Below are 17,343 nucleotides of genomic sequence, written 5' to 3'. Positions count from 1 at the left end.
TTTGAAATATAATTTAATACATCCCATGAAGACACAAGAACATAGATATTTCCGAATAGAGAATCTGACCTCTTTTATTTCTTACCATCTCAATTGTGCGGCGCCGAAAATGTTATCTTCGACTGTGCGAAGTGATGGAATTGCATTGCAACTCTAAGCAATTAAACTTATGCATCCAACTCGAAGAATTACTTGTATTAATCTTAATTATTTATTATAATTGGGTAAAATTAGAATTTTTAAATAATTAATTTTGTTAAGTTTACAAATATAAAATTGTTTGATATGTTATGTTGTTAACTGTTATTATATAAAAATAAATACATTAAATATATACTTTATAGCATCGAATTGGGAATGAAACTAGGGTTTCCGAGGCGGAGGGTGGCCTTTTGTCTGAGTGTTTATTTCGCTACGCTATCCGATCGTCTACGGCCTTCCGGCTTCCTGCACGATCTCCTACTTAATCGTTGCTCGGTTGTGCTTCGATCTCTCTTCTTCGTGGTCGCCATGTTTGGGAGGAAGCTTTACAAGACGAAGCTCTGCTTACTGTTCCAGAGGGGTCGATGCCCTCGCCAGAGCTGCAACTTTGCCCATGGCGAGGCGGAGCTCCGTCGCTTCAGCGGGTCTTTCAGTGGTAATCGCTTGTCTGTTTGTTTTCTCTTCCTCGTTTTCTGCTTCACATTTTTTTCGATAATGCTACTTGTACTTGTTCTTGGCTTCTTATGGCGATTGATTAAGGCTTAGTGGTGAGGCGGCTCCTTTGGTGTTTGTGTTGGTCCGACTTCTATGTTTCAAATTATATCGCAGCTTACCCTTTATTTATTTTCTTGTTTGAAAAAGAGTTTTCCCCTGTTTAGGCACTTGAAAAGGAGATAGTTTTGCTTGGCATATTCTCTTTACTAAAAAATTTGAAAGGATAATTTACTTTCAGTTTACATAATTACACTAATTTTTCAAATTGATTCGTTCACATTGGGTTGCGCTAGTATGCGTTGTTATGTTCTTAACGGAAGATTTGGTCTATTCATGATTGGTCGAACGATTATGAGACCACCTAAATAGTTTATGGAGCTGGATGCTGGTTGACAACGTGTTTTAGTTGCCACTCTTTGCTGTGAATTCTGTATTGGTAAGACATGTCTCCTTGCATTTGAAGAGAAAACAATTTCCACCATATGATTTAATTGAAATCCTGAGAATTTGTCAAGACATTTGATTGAATTATGCTTTGTTTATATCTTCATTATCTACTTAAATTTGGCTACCAGCTTTAAAATAATATAGTGAATGAATTTATTAGATTGGAAATTCAACTCTGTATGGGTTAGAAATTCTATTTTTTATACCTTTTTTTATTTGAAATGCTTAATTATTCTGTTTAATAGAACTTATTGAGAAAATGAATTGTGATCTTTCATATTTTTTTACTACCTTTTAATTTTCCAATAATATTTGCTGTTTTATAGTTTAGGGAAACTTAGCTTCTCTTGCATTAATTAAATGCTTCTTTTTTTACAAGTATTTTACATATGAAATGCTAGTTAACAGCAGATTGGAAAGTGGTTATTTTAAATGTACAGGAAATGTAAGTACACAGCTGCAAGTGTAAGTATGTGGTTTATAATTGTTTCACGTTATTCTTCTTCAGGATAATCAAGGCATTTTTTGAGAAATTCTTGGATTGTACATTTAAGTCTATTCTTAATCTACTACTTCAATTTCCTAGGTTTAGGTCTATCTGTACTGAACTCGCATTGTAGGATCACTGCTACTTGTACTGGGAAAATGATAAAACTTGGAACAGTTATCTGGATGGAACATTTTTTGTTTTTCTTTTCCAAAATATTTTCAGATGAACTTATTATTGAATATTTCAATATAAAGGTTGAAATTATTAACTATCAGACAGCTTTTTGGGATCTCCAGCAATTGGCCCACATCCTGGTTTTCTTAGACTCACAGTTGGTGCATGGTAGTTTTTGATTGTTCTGGTGTTGATAATGACCAAATGAAGGCGAAGGATTATAAATACTAGATTTTGTTGTGTACTTACTGATATATGCTGGCTCTAGTCTCTACATTATCAACAGGTTCAGCAAGTAATATATGAAACATTTGGTTGATTTCTTGCGCTCTGGATTGGGTTTCATGTTTTGGGTCTTTATTTGATGGCCTCTAAACAATTATAGAAGGTATTTGTTGCAAGATTATGTTGGGAGATTCTTAGCCAGATCAGCATCAATTACCTGATGGAAGACGCTTTACTTCTCTTAATGGCTCATCAGTGGGAAATATCTCAGTGTCAGTTGCTTATGTTTTCTTTTGCTCCAGAAGAGATCTATTACAAGTTTCCCATCATCTATTTATTGTATATTCAAAGGACTCTCAGTGATCTAAGATCCTTGCATGGGTATTGATTTATTATCTTAATCATCTACTTTGTTTGTTCCATGGTCCTTTGGAATTTTCGGGAAGCCAGTATTAATCATTATTGAATTTATCATGTTTCTCATGCGGATGGTAAGCTTGATAAAATTATTTGGTTCTCCAATCTCGGACAATCTTGGTATCAGAAAGCAATTGCAATTTCTTCTTTTCCTTGAAAAATTTCGCCTCATCTGCAGGTCGACGTGATCTTCGAAGTGCAGACTTAAGAGATAAACTTGACAGAAGGTATTCTCCTCATAGGAGGGTATCTCCTGGCAGAGTTCCAAGGGCTCAACATTCTTTTCGCTATCAAAAACCAATCTCCCGTGATAGAGGTTAGCATTATCATGAGTTTCTGTGTATTTCTGCTTTCTTCTTGAAAAAACAATTTCTATGGTTTTTACGCTGTCTAGTTCATGAGCACATCCTTGGCCTAATAGCTTTCTGCACTTCTTCTACCTAATAGTTTTCTGTTCTTTGTTTACTTGTAATAAATGTTTTCTTTGGGTTATTCTGATGATTTCATGATTCCACTTGTAGGCTCTAGTCTTTCAAGGTCACCCATCAGGAGAAGGTAAGCTTCTTTTAAAAATAATCAAAGGCTATTAAACCTTTTGCATTATAGATTCCTTAATCTTTGAAACTTTACTTTTAATTCTTGTGTCCTGTAATATTCAGAGGATACTACTTTGTACATAACAAGGTCTTTCATGATTTAATATTCCATAGTTGCTATTATTTATATTCAAGTCATGAAGACATGTATTGTGTACGAACATGGGTGATTATATAAATTGATGCAACAAAGATGGGCCCATTTTAAAATAATCAGGTGATAGAATAAACTACCTGATTAAAGTTCAAAATAGAATAATTTACTATTTCTCATAAAATCTAAACTTATTCGCCCAAGTTATGAAACCAGATTATCTCAGGACCAATAAAGGGCCACCTTTCATTGTTTTCATCGTTGATCCAAGAAATATTGTGATTCTTTATCTGAAGATTTTCTCTTCTCAATGACCATAGCTGAAGCTCACAAATTTATTCTTGAACTAATGAGATCGCTAACTGAGGCACATTGATCTTTCTCATGCGACATTCGTATACCTATCTAGATAACTTATTGTTTTCATTATCCAACTAGCATATATCGATATAACTTTATATATTTTATCAGACATTCATTATATGCTGGTGGCATACAAATTTACAGTGACAGAAGGCATAGAAAGAAACATCGTACAGATGGAGAAAGTGATTTTTCTGAAAGCTTCAAAGCTTCTGATGGTTCAGAAGAGAGGAAAAAGGAAGATAAGGTTCCATCCTATGATGATAAAGATGATCTCGAAGAGCAGGTTTTAGTCATGTTGTCAAGTTTTGCTGTTAGGAATTGCAAGTTGTAACTTGTTACTGTGTTTTTTTTCCTCATTGAACTTCGTGCAGCTAAGGCAACTTCAGTTGGATATTGAGATGCTTGATGATCACAAATCCCAACTTGAGGTGAAATTTAGTTTTATCTTTGAGATTACTGTTCTTTTGTTTGTTCTATTATTTGTGACGTACAGGTCACTAGTTCGAATCCTTCCCCGGGACCCCGGGGAAGGCTACGTACAATGAATCCTTCCCCGGGACCCCGTCTGGCGGGAGTTTCGTGCACCGGGCTGCCCTTTAATAATCCACTGATATATCTATTTTTCTTCTATGTCCTTTCTCATAGTTGTTACTTTTCTCTGCTATAACCTATTTTCTGTACTTCTTCAGACCATATTAATTGCAATGAGATGATTTATAAAGCTCATTGAGTTTTACGGTTTGGAATTTTTGTTGTTGAAATTTTTGGGTTGTAGTTGGTGGTATTAGAGTTACAGGTATTTCATTGGAAATGACTAATGTGTATTTTGCTTTATTTATAAATTTATACACGTTAAAGAAATGGACGATTAGGATGGTTAACCAACAACGTTTTGTTAGCAAAAGATTGTCATTTTTGTTCACTTGATCATTTCTTCTTGTTGAAGAAATCAGGCAGGAATTGTAAATGGGTGGGTGGAGCAAACAGTTAGGTGTTGCAATTGCGTAGATGTACTGGTTGCGTGAGCCACCACAAATGCTCCACGAAAGTGGAAGAAGTCATGAGCATAGTTTTTGGGCTAGGTCAGATGTGTGCAGAGCTTTGGTTCTATGAGCAACCATGAAAACAGACCGGCATGTGTTGACAGATCATATGAGTGGCATCATGAGAGGCAGTTTTTGTGTTCCCCCACTGTTGCATAGGGAAGTAGTGTAGCAAGTTCCCTAGTAGTTGAAAGCTAGCATGGATCAAGTCGTTGTTGGAGTTTTATTACAGTGGGATCGTGTCTGCTATCTTGATGCTGGATTTGCTACCTAGTAAAGATTAATGGAGTAATTAATGAGGCTTTAATACCATGTGTGTGTGCGTGCCCACCCACACACTATTAGGTAGTAGCCTCTACTTATATGTCTATATATTATTATAATTTGACAATTGGGACCCTAAAATTTACAGTTGGGTATCTAACATAATAAATTTGATTATGTTAGATCCTATTAAGGTGAGTATTTTGTTTTCTTCCCTGTTCATGTCAAATTCACCCTGAATCCAGTAATAAAACTCTTGAACCTACTTATAGGATTCTAAAATGTGGAATCTTTAGGAATGTTGTCAATTATTATGCTTTTATAATTAATCAGAAAACACTCAGAATGCCTTTTTCCACCCAGATTTTGTGGTTGTTTTTCTTTGTTCTAATATAAATTATGAATTGTTATGTTGCTGTCATATTTAGTGCTTCTTTATCTGCAATGATTTATTTATGTGATTGTAAACTTTTTTTGATTGATTAAAAATATACACATTATATATTTATACATTAATATTAACTATTTTTAATTTAATATTTTTTTTATTTTAATATAATTTTAATACTGACTGCCTAGGTCTTTCCTGAGGCAGCCACCTATTACCAAGGTGCTAAGTAGTGGGTCTTCTGTCACAACTTGGAACCACCTTTTAATAGCTTGATATATAATATAGATTCAGAAAACCATGCAATATAAAAAGTGTTTAAATATCTTGCATTAATATATCATTAATTCTGTAAGATGTGTATGGTTAAAATGAAGAAGGGCTTAAAGTCTTGTCTAAATTTGTTTTGTGCTTCTTAGGCTGAAAGGAAAATTTTTAAGATGTTGATACATTCAACCATCAGCCGACCCCATCTAGTGGGAAAAGAGCCGACCCCATCTAGTGGGAAAAGACTTGGTTGTTGTTGTTGTTGTTGTTGTTGTTGTTGTGTTGATACATCCAACCATCCTTTATAACTCAAGTGTGTGAGACAATTAGGGAAAGCCACATACCAAAAGTTATTGTAGCAGCTATGGGAATAATATGAATTTTTAAATTTTGCAGTTCTAACTAATGACAAAATGAGAGAAAAAGAATTAACACGTTTCGAGATTTCTATTGTTTCTATTGTTTGACAAGTTGAATCTGTTGGTTGTAGGAGTGAGTCTAGGGAGACCAATGAATGTATTATTGTAATTATAAAAAAGGGCAATCCGATGCACGAAACTCCCGCCATGCGGGGTCTTGGCGAAGGATCCATTGTACGCAAGCCTTACATTGTTTTTTGCAAGAGGCTATTTCCAGAATTCAAACCCGTGATCTTTAGGTCACAAAGCAACAACTTTATCGTTGCGCCAAAACTCCCCTTCAATGTATTATTGTAATTATGCGGTCTAAAAAATTTAGATATTATAGCTATATAGTCTTGTATAAAGTTCAATGGTAAGATGAGTGACACCGAGCAGGATAGCGATTATCTTACGAGTTGACGAGAAGGGAGAATTGAGGAGAAGGCAAGAAGAGAAAAGAGAAATCCGCTGCTCTCTAGATTTTACCAATTTTTTTTTTATTAATAATAGAGGATAATCCCTCATAGCTAAACAAAACAACTCTAATCCAGAAATACTTGACATACCAAAAATACTTGAAATACCATAAAATAAGAAATTACTAAAAATAGAAAATAGATGTTCGGATCTTCCGAAAAGGTCCTAAACGGTATTTTTTGGGCCCCAAACTTGGTGGTTGCGATTTAGTAACAATATAAATCTCTAAATTCTGCATGCCTGAGCACAAACAGAGTTTGATTTTGAGTTCCGAGTCATAAATTATGACGTGTTCAAGATTCGGTACTCCTATGTTAGTCTTGAACTAGTCACCCCGGAACTCGTCCTCGAGTTCGTAGTAGTAACATTAGTATCCATAGTCACATTGAAGACATCAGAAGTTTTCAAATGACTAGGAAGACACAATCTGTAGGTATTGTCGTTGATCTTTTGTAGTATCTCACACGGTCCAATCCTTCGATCCTTCAACTTATTATGCTCGTCGACAAGGGAAATAATCATAAGTTAATATAAAATCTCAGACCTTAAAAAGTACTTAACGACGATGACTATCAACTCAAGTCTTGTACTTGATATTGCTCTCAATAATTGCTGGTTTCACTTGCTTATGAATGCCCTAAAGATGCTCTGCATCTCATCCGCTTTAGGACTAAATCATCCTACACGTGGAATATGACCTAAGTCTGGAATCTCGGATGGGTTCCGCACAATCTCAAAAGGACTCAAACATGTGGTCCTGTTTCTTGATCTGTTGTAGGCAAACTCTGCTTGAGGTAATGCCAAGTCCCTTTGCTTACTCAAACTCTGATTCACCACCTCAGGCTATCTGTCTAGGGGATAGACACTAAAGTTCAATCGCGTTCTTAATTTTTCACAAGCTCTTCCGGAAATTGTTGGTATCATGGTCTAAAATCATGGATCGAGAAATGCCATGTAACCGCACGATCTCCTTGAAGTAAAGATGGGCAATTCGAACAGCATCCATAGTCTTCCTCGAGCCACAAAATGCTCATCTTTGAAAACATGTTAACCACAAAAAGAATAGAATCTGAGGTTTGTTGGGTGGGGGGTAATCTAATACAAAATTCATGCTGACATCGAATCAAGGAGCTTCAGGAACAGGTAAAGGAGTGTACAAGCCTGCATTAGTGAGAATACTCTTACACCACTGGCATACATAGCATCGGCCTATAAAGTGAGCTACTTTGTTAACTTGGGCCACTAAAAGTGAACAGAGATAAGAGCCAATGTCTTGTCACAATTAAAGTGCTCCGCATTATGAATCTTATTAATAATTTGCTGCCTTAATGAAGAACGCACAACTGTAATTCACGAACAGATAACTATTATGCAAATAAAATCATGGCGATGACCATCATGTATCTCCTAGATTATCCTTCCAAATGAAGGGTTAGTTGCGTACATGTCTACAAAAACCTCGAAGTCTGTAACTTTGGTATTCATGGTCGTAAGAAATGAAGAGCAACGGCTTAGGGCATTTGAGACATGGTTCAGGCTCCTAGCTTGGTGTCTCGGCGTAAACGTGAACTCCAATAAATAAGCCTCCCACTTAGCATGCCACCTACTAGGCTTGTGTTGACCATTGATATACTTTAAGGTTTCGTGATGAACGCTTGTATTAGGTAGTGACGCTAATGCTTCAAGGACTGAACAATGACATAGAACTCCAAGTCGTAGGTAGAATAATTCTTCTTGGATTTTCACGGAAGAAAGCAACTTGATGCCCATATAGACTCAGAACACCCCGTGTACCATTACTGGATGGATCACAGTTAACCTTGAACACATTTCAAATCAGGAAATGCCAGAATCGGTGCCTTTGTTAACTGTCCTCCGCTTCTTCAGACCACGTGAAATCTCGTTCCTTGAGATACTCGGTGATGGGAGCAATTATATAATGCTGAAATTTCTGATGAATCAACGATAGAAAGAAGCCAAGCTATAAAAACTTCTAATATCGTGCAAGGTCCTCGACTGAGGCTACTTCAAGATTGCGTCTATCTTTGCTTCATCAGCGCACACACCATCATAGATACAATAAAGACAAAGAAAGTTATTGATATAATAAAATAAGAACACTTTATCTTTGCTTCATTAGCATACACACCATTGGTAGATACAATAAAGCCAAGGAAAGTTACTAATGTAGTAAAGTAAGAAAACTTCTTCTTGTTGACAAATAAGTACTCTGTTTTCTGCTTTCAAAAACATCACGGAGGAGATCGAAGTGTGATGCCCATGCCGGATTGTAGACGAGAATGTCATCAAGTAAACTACCACAAACTTTTCTATGAAAGACAGCAAGATCTAATGCATAAACCTAAGGAATGTGTTGGGTGTATTGGACAATTCAAAAGGCATTACCATCTACTCATATAACCCATGTTTTGTCTTAAATGTTGTCTTCCATTTATCTCCTAGTCTTATTCTGATATGGCGATATCTTAGTCAATTTTTTGAGAAGACCGTAGAATCAAATAACTAATCCAACATGTCGTCCAAACGGGGAATTAAAAACTTGTACTTCATAGTAATCTTGTTGATGACTCAGCTGTTAACACATATGCCATGAGTCATCCTTCTTTGGGACTAGTAGGTAGGAACTGCACATGAGCTCATGCTTTCACGGATATGACCCTTTTCCAACAACTCCACCACCAGATACGGTAATTTGTCAGCTTCCTTAGGACTAAGATGATATATTGGTCGATTAGACAAACTCGACCCTGAAAGAAGATCAATCTGATGTTAGATATTTCTCATAAGTGGCAGCCTAGCAGGAAGATCTCCTGGCATCAATTCGGCAAATTCCACTAGCAGCTCCTATACTTTGGCTAGCAAGAAAGTGTCTATGGCTATGACATCATTTTGGCAAGGTAGCACAACATAGACAACGTTTTCATGCTCCATTTCATCTAAAAACCTGAATATAGAAAACAGATTAGTAGTTCTGGTTATCGAAACTAGAGTGGTTTTTTCTTGCCCGACACCAACACAATCTTCTTTCCTTTGATGTGAAGGGTATAAGTATTTTTCCATCTATCGTGGATAATGTTGCAGTCATATTGCCAAGATCGCCCATAACATGCATCCATGATCACATCACACCAAACGCTATCAAAATATTTGCTGCCAATTGAAAAAGTATAAGGCATCGCCTGTCTAGTGTTACCTCAATATTTTATTCAACCATGATAACTTATACGACTTAGGATGACTTTCCTTTTTCAACCATAATTTCTTGACGATCTTTTTGGAGACTATGTTCTCACAACTATCGTTGTCGGTGATCATACTTTATCCGCAACGGTGTAGGCAGTGTAAACAATATTGGTTCTCAACCACTCATCCCCTTAATCACCCTTGGGAGTCAAGGAATTAGTAGGAGCAGGTTTTCTGTATTTGTTTGCCCTATGCCTCTATTCACCTCAACGATAACGCCTGAAAGGGGCCTTAAAATTAACTTGTGGTGACTATTGCTACTCTGAAGGACGAGAATTCTGAGGGCGAACTAGCCGACTGCTTTGGTCTCCTCTACCCACTGATTTTTGATTCTGTTGCTTTTCAATCGCCAGCGCATGTTGGTAGATCTCTGAAACTGTCTACAATAAATGAAGGCTGAGGATATCTTGCAAGGCCTGATGCAACCCCCTAAGTATTGTGCCACCATCTGCTTCTCTGTCTTGGATAAGTTGTTTCGGGTAGCCAACTGGTAGAACTCATTCGTATATTTGTCCATCAATCTTGCGTCCTGTCTCAAGTCGTTGGAACAAAGTTTGGGTGTATCTGAAAGAAAGTGTTTCCTTATTTTCTTCATTTTCTCCTAATCAGTTATTTGGGGTTTGCTTTGTCCATCTCATAAATGCCGCAACCGCTCCCATCATGCCAATGCTTGACACTTGAGTCTTATGACAATCAGTTTCACATTCATCCAATCTGAAACTTGCTTATAGTCGAAGATCCTTAGCTTTGTTGATTCAATCAACGAAGCTCCCCGCTTGTAACGTACTAGAAATTCAGGCAGATTAACCCAAAAATCGAGGTCTCCATAAGGCTCCTCCTGAGCTCTGCATTCCTGGTATATATTATGATGGTAATATGGGTTCTCAAAGATAGACTCAGATCCATGATCTGAGATTTCACGATCTTCAAGATTTCACGCGGCTAGATGTTGGGTTAAATCTGCGACTTGCTCTGTAAAACCTCAATTGTCGTCATCATATCCTGAACGCTATGATGCTCGGCTTTCTCAATTGGAAGTTGCGACCACGACCACCTTCCATTGGATCTAATTTGCTTTGATATCTATTGATGCTGGGTAGGATAGTGATTATCCTGCGGCCTAACGAGAAGGGAGAATTGAGAAGGCAAGAAGAGAAATCGCTGAAAAGCAAAGAGAAATCCGCCGTTCTCTAGGTTTTACCAAAAAAGAAATTTTATTAGTAATAGAGGATAATCCCTCAAATAGCGAAACATAATGTTTATATAGACAAACCCTAATCAATAAATACCCGACATATCAAAAATACCCTAAATACTATAAAAATAAAAATGACTAAAAATAGAATATAGATGTTCAGATTCTTCGAAAAGGTCATAAATGGTGTTTTCCGTGCCCAAAACTTGGTGGTAAAGGGTTTGTCTATATAAGCGTCCTGTTTAGCTATTTGAGGGATTATCCTCTATTATTAATAAAGTTTTACTTTTTTTGGCAAAACCTAGAGAATAATGAATTTCTCTTTGCTTTTCGGCGATTTCCCTTCTTGCCTTCTCCTCAATTCCCCCGGATAATCACTATTCTATCCGAGCATCAGTTGGTATTTGTCTCCCTGATACCACTTGCTATGACTAAAAGAATTCGCATCTCCCTATAATAGTATGATATTGTCTACTTTGAGCATGAGTGTTCATGGATTTGTTGTTGAAATCTTCCCAAAAGGCCTTATACCAATGAAGATTTCTTCCATCTTTTAAACCCATAATCTTTTATATATATTTCCAATCTGGGACTTTGATTGTATTCTTAATAATCTTCCTCTTAAATGAGGAACCACCATTATTCTCATTGTCCAGGTCTCCCCTCAAGCATTTGATCACTTTTGACCTGCTCCGGGCCTCTTAAACATCCAGTCACGACCTGCTTTGGGTCTCCCTCAAGCATCCGGTCAATCGAGGTCACTCCTCTCCTCGAAGACTTTCACCATTTAGGGTTCGCTCTTCAAGATTTCCGCCAAGCATGTGCTCATCCTTGACCGCCTCCTTCGTTAAAGGCCACTATTCTATCCACATGGTTCAATTTGGACTATGACTCTAAGATAACAATTATTTTGCGGACTGATAAGAAGGGGGGATTATGGAGAAGGTAAGAATAGAAATCATTGAAAAGTAAAGAGAAACTTGTCGTTTTCTAGGTTTTACCAAAAAAGGAACCAAAAAGGAACTTTACTAATAATAGAGGATAATTCTTCAAACAGCTAAATAGGACGTTTATTTAGGCAAACCCTAACTCATAGTACCATAAAAATGGAAATTATTAAAAATAGAAAAAGATGTTCGGATCATCTGAAAAGGTCTAAATGGTGTTTTTCGAGCCTGAAATTTGGCGGTTACGGATTACCTAGTAAGTATTAAGAAGTTAATATATGTGACTTACAATTCGATCATTACACATGGCGTATGTGGTATATTAGTGATGATTGCCCAAAAATTACTTATCAATGATTGCCTCCAGAGGAGTATATTTTAATAATTGTTAACTATCAAGAGAAAATATTGCACACCTTATCACATAATGAATAACAAACATAGATAAGACCTAGGTTGGTGACACTTGGCAGTAGCCAAAGCATGAAGTGCAGAGAAACATCTTCATAATTTGGTGAGCAGGATGGTGTTTTTTAAAAAAGTATAATCATGGTCGCATCCCTCAAAACAGAACCTCGCATTTAGATTAAATAGTTCATTAGATCCTGAAAAAAATTTCTAAATTTTTAAGGCCGATCCTAGTTCAATTTCTGGATATCATATCATTTTTAGCTGAGATGGAGAATATTTACTATGATTGAGTGTCATACAAAGGGTGGTTTTTGGATTCTATGAAGGTACTGTATGCCCCAAAAGCACATATTAACTTGTCGGTATATGAAAACTGAAAGTAAAATATTCCCCAAATCATTCTCCAAATGCAGAAGGAATGTGCATTCCTCAATAACTTCTTCACATTTTTGGCTTATTATTGTGGCTTATTATTAAACCAAATTTAATTGTTTTACACACGACTAGAGATGTTTTGCATATTCCCCACATTTAATTTTATTTTGGAACCATTGGGCAAAATTCTGGATATCATATCATTTTTAGCTGAGGGATTCATATCATCAAATTCATTATAACATTCCTCTAGACGTTATATCAATTTCAGTCTTTTCTGCCAAAAAAACACTTTCATTCACATATCAATCCATTATTCATCAAATTAAATGTGTACACTAAGCACTATCAGTTCTTTTTCTAGTTTAATTATCTATAAATCATGTGCTCAACATCTCTAGTTGTGTGTAAAACAATTAAATTTGGTTTAATAATAAGCCACAATAATAAGCCAAAAATGTGAAGAAGTTATTTGAGGAATGCACGTTCCTTCTGCATTTGGAGAATGATTTGGGGAATATTTTGCTTTCAGTTTTCATATATCGACAAGTTAATATGTGCTTTTGGGGCATACAGTACCTTCATAACAGAATCCGAAAACCACCCTTTGTAAGACACTCAATCATAGTAAATGATCTCCATCTTAGCAGGAGTGATTTTGTACATTGCCGTTGGTAATTGTTTTTTGTTGTTGAAAATGCCTGAGTTACTCTTCTATGCTATTGTGATATAAGCTGAATCGTTTCTGTTTTTATCTTTATATTCTGGCCATTTCTAATGAAATGAATATTGTGAAGGTCAAGTTAGAAACACCTTAAAAAAACTAATGGTTTCCAGTTTGCTTACCGTGCATGATCATAAGTCGTTGCCATCTGAAATGTTATTATTTTTTAAGAAACAATCAGCATGATGTGCAGTGCATAGTGGAGTTGTTTTTTTAATGTAATTTAGGGCACCAAATAATATAATTCAAAACACGTAAGGATATTTAGAATGAGCATACAAAGCTTGTCCATTCAATTAGTTAGTAGCATATGCAGTTTTGGTGTGTTTATTCATATACACTGTCCATAGTAATAGTGGGTTCATCCAAATTCATTATGGTAACTAAGCACCATTTGCATTGTGGACTTCCTCCACCATTGAAAGAGATTCCCACTGGCATGGGAATCCAAGATGAAGTGTATTATAATGATTTCTTAAAACGTAATAAATGCAACGATATTTGAACCTTGATTAATGTCAACATTTGCATTTTTCCCACTGGGTTTCTACAATGAGGTTTCTAGTTAGTTTCTCATAATTTCCATCACTAATCCAATTAGCTCTACTCCTACCAGATGTGAATTCCTTTCTCCATTTATATATTTATGAAGGTGATACACTTTTGTTCTTGACTTTTCCTCTACAGAGCTTGTTGGATGAGAAAATCAATGAAGCTCACAAGCTTTCTACTCGAATGGAGGATCTTGAATCCCAACTTAATAAAGAACAAGAAGATTACAAAAGGTTATAAATATTCCTAGATCTGGTGCTTAATCATATCATATATTCTTCATAATTTTGAAGTATATATATCTTTAATGTTTTTCTTCTTTTTTTTAATGGTGATGCAGGATCACTTCAAAAATAAAAAAGTTCATCAGAGCTCATGGACGTTATATAAAAGCACAGGAGGAGTTAAAACGGCAAGTATTATTTTTAGAGCAATAAATGTTGCTATTAGTTCTCATTGCTTTTACCCCGTTTTCATTTTGAAAACTTTTAGACATGGTATTGTCTTTAAACTGTATTCCTAGGTTTTTCATGTTCAAGGGTCCGACTTATGCTTCAGTGATTAGGATCTAGCACTTAACTGGTTGCCTTGCTTTCAAATATTTTTTGAACCTTTTGAGCATTCAGATGTGATTTTGGAACTTTTATCTGTTTACAGGTCACAGACTCGTCTGCAGAAGATTGGAGATCAATTTAGTTCAGACACCTTAAAACTTAATGCCTATGAAGATGATCCAAGTGCTAATATTATCAGTGACGGGGATCCTAATGCTGATGGTAAAATAAGCTCAAGGAACAATGATCTTCTAAATATGGTTTTATTAGTCGAGAAGAGACAATTTAAATATCCAGCTACTAGCAAATAAGTAGAAATTGGTAATTTGATGATAAGTTATGATGGAAGAAGTTTTGAACTGTCTAAATTTAATGTCTTGTCTTCCTCTTCTTAATGGAAGGTTGAGCAATCTTAAATTGTTCTGGCGATTAATATACAACTGGGGTGGGGGGGCCCTCTTGAATCATTAAATGCTGGCGTTGACAATATTATCACTTTGATAATCGAATCTACTTGCATTGATTCAATCCATCCTGCTGGGGTGTTTGGGTTGTGCATGGTTTAATGCTAATTTATATTAGATGATAAACTTGATTTGTTACCTGAGCCTTCTGTACTAGTACAAACTTATTCTGTGCCTAGCCTCATCATTGCGCAATAGAGATTAGAAATCATGGATTATACTATATATAGTAGTTATCTGTGCACAATTTAGATTTTGAATGGATTACAAAATACATAGTTTTCCTAATTCATTAACTATTATCTGAGTCTTTATATATTATGATTTAATCAATTACAGTTTAGGAAAAATTATGTTCAGCTGCATCTTTATTCTAGACTGCAGAATGCATCTTCCAGAGAACATTCTATAATAACTGAAGCTCTCAGTACGCAGCATATTTTTATTATGTTGGTGTAATTACTCTATTGTTGCAGGTAATTCAAGAAAGAGGGAGAGAGATTTTGAGGCACCTTTCAGATCAGAGAAATCACAGAGGTCTGAAAGACCTGCACCTATGTCAGAAACTACCATCAAAAGAATTGAAACAATGAAAGCAATCCTAAAAAGAAATACGTCACAAGTGGAAGATTACAATCACAAACAAGGAAGAAATGCTTCTAGCATTGGATCTTTGGATAAGGTCAGATGGAATTTTTCCTGTGTCCTTTTTCCTTACGTTCCTAATGCATTTAAATTTTATTGACCCTTCTAGCACAATTGCGTTGATATATGAATGTAGTTTCGTAGCATATAAATGGGTAAGTTTCAATAATCAGACTAGATATCTTTAGGATTTTTTTAAATTATTCTGATTGTCTATTGCCAAAGGTATATGTTGAACTGAACTAAATGCCTTGTGTTTTTTAACATGTATACATATGTATATATCTCTAAATGTCGTTGAAGTTTGCCTCTTATTCATTTAAGATTCTTAAGCAACGTCCATAACCAACAGGGTAAGGGTTTGGAAGTGCGTCACAGCTTGCCTTTGACTGGTATGGCTGCTCATGCGATTGATGAATTGCTAGAAGCCAATGAGTTTGATGAGAAACATGAAGCTGCAGAAACTTTTGCAGTCAATGAGACAGATGATGCAGATCGTTCAACCAAGAGTACTTGTATACCTCCACCACCTCAGGCTACTCAAAATGCATACAAGCAGGTGGTAGTGCAAACCTCTGTGCTTGATATACCAATGGTTAAGATCTATCCTCATATAGTTAGAAATTTTGAGTAAACATTAGACTTTTTTAATGCTGGCTGAGTGGCTGTTGACACCTAATGAAACCATCCTCAAATACTTGGGGATAACATGGCTTGATGATGATATTGTTCGTTAACTTGGATGGAATTGTCACAAAGTATTCCAATAGGCCTTCCTATAGTTCACAATTTCACTTATAAAAATTTCACTGCACCCTCTCAAACTTAATCATGCTAGTGACCTTCAGAACCTCTTTCCTTTGCACGTGTTGTTTGGGCACCAAAGTTATCCGACTGTCTGTTGATTTAATGCTAAGGCTTGGTTTACTTGGATGGAAGGATAAGAAGGGGAACAGGAGAGGAAATGTCACAAAATATTCAATGTACTACTATTTGTCTCTTGCCTCCACTTCTCCCTCCAAGTTATGCATCAAAATAACTGTCAACTCATTTATTTTAGTATTTTAAATGTTCATGTGTGTCATTCTGATACTCTCATTACCCTTTTCCAGTACCAGGGTGACGATGATGAGATTGATGTGGAAAAGGTGGATTCTGAAATGTTAGACATTGACATCAACAGCGAGGTGGATATCGAACAGGTATGATGATATGCTCAGTCGACGATGAAGCTGTTTGCTGCCTTGCAATCCCTTTTTTCGTTTCTTTCTTGATTCCTCTCTGTGCACTGGTCATTAGTCAGGAAATAGTTTTGGCTACAGAAGTACAAATTGTGTTATTCCTAGGGCTGAAATGACTTGTTGAATATTGTTGTTATTTGTATCCTCTCTTTGCTATATTATGGGAATGGGCTGGCTGAGGAGCTAGGCGAATCGCCTTTCCCACCATGTTTTATAAAGTTATATTATGACAGTAAATGCTGACGTTTCTTAAACAAATAACAATACCGTGACTTGTCAAAAAAAATTTAACCCATCAACATCAATTAACCTTCTGATGTTCTAGTGTTATCAGCGTTTTCTTGATACGTCAAATTTAATTGTCTGAACTGCTAAATATTTCTCTTAACAATCAGTTAATGGGAAGCATTATTTCTACTCAACTAAACTTGGTTGTCATTGAGGAATTCCCAAAGGTCAGGGCTACAATCATCTTCCTGGAGAGCAAAATCTTGCGATGAACTTTAAACTCTTGCAATTTGTGAAGAAGTAGCCCTTAGTAGTTATTCTCTCTTTGCATGTTTACTTCACCTCTAACAAAAAAAAGTTAATTAAAGTCAAATTAAATTGAACTTTAATTATATCAG

General features: G+C 36.0%; 1 protein-coding gene across 6 annotated transcripts; it reads left to right on the top strand.

Moving 5' to 3' along the window:
- Window positions 1–342: 342 nt before the first annotated feature.
- On the top strand, window positions 343–16,954 carry LOC122020097 (zinc finger CCCH domain-containing protein 13-like). 6 transcript variants are annotated; one of them, XM_042577856.1, is made up of 12 exons: window positions 498–637; window positions 1,909–2,413; window positions 2,628–2,765; window positions 2,971–3,004; window positions 3,647–3,788; window positions 3,877–3,933; window positions 13,949–14,046; window positions 14,154–14,225; window positions 14,471–14,589; window positions 15,308–15,513; window positions 15,829–16,071; window positions 16,589–16,954. In XM_042577856.1, exons 2-12 carry the CDS (start codon window positions 2,410–2,412, stop codon window positions 16,682–16,684), a joined length of 1,209 nt encoding a protein of 402 aa, XP_042433790.1. In that variant the 5' UTR covers window positions 498–637; window positions 1,909–2,409; the 3' UTR covers window positions 16,685–16,954. The 6 variants fall into 6 exon arrangements, with proteins under 6 accessions (XP_042433787.1, XP_042433786.1, XP_042433785.1 ...); XM_042577855.1 differs by having other exon boundaries at window positions 500–637; window positions 1,888–2,413; XM_042577853.1 differs by lacking the exon at window positions 1,909–2,413 and having other exon boundaries at window positions 343–637; window positions 15,829–16,035.
- Window positions 16,955–17,343: the final 389 nt, after the last annotated feature.

The sequence above is a fragment of the Zingiber officinale genome, chromosome 9A, assembly GCF_018446385.1.
Source record: "Zingiber officinale cultivar Zhangliang chromosome 9A, Zo_v1.1, whole genome shotgun sequence".
NCBI classification, from domain to species: Eukaryota; Viridiplantae; Streptophyta; class Magnoliopsida; order Zingiberales; family Zingiberaceae; genus Zingiber; species Zingiber officinale.
The sequence above is the reverse complement of the archived record's forward strand: the minus strand, read 5'-3'. Positions and strand labels throughout refer to the sequence as shown.

Bases quoted from the DNA above. Each gene is read 5' to 3' on its own strand.
- LOC122020097 (XM_042577851.1), top strand. From the start codon at position 358: ATGAAACTAGGGTTTCCGAGGCGGAGGGTGGCCTTTTGTCTGAGTGTT. The intron at 638-2,627 runs GTAATCGCTTGT...CCTCATCTGCAG, and splicing joins CTTCAGCGGGTCTTTCAGTG to GTCGACGTGATCTTCGAAGT. The intron at 14,590-15,307 runs GTAAAATAAGCT...CTATTGTTGCAG, and splicing joins CGGGGATCCTAATGCTGATG to GTAATTCAAGAAAGAGGGAG.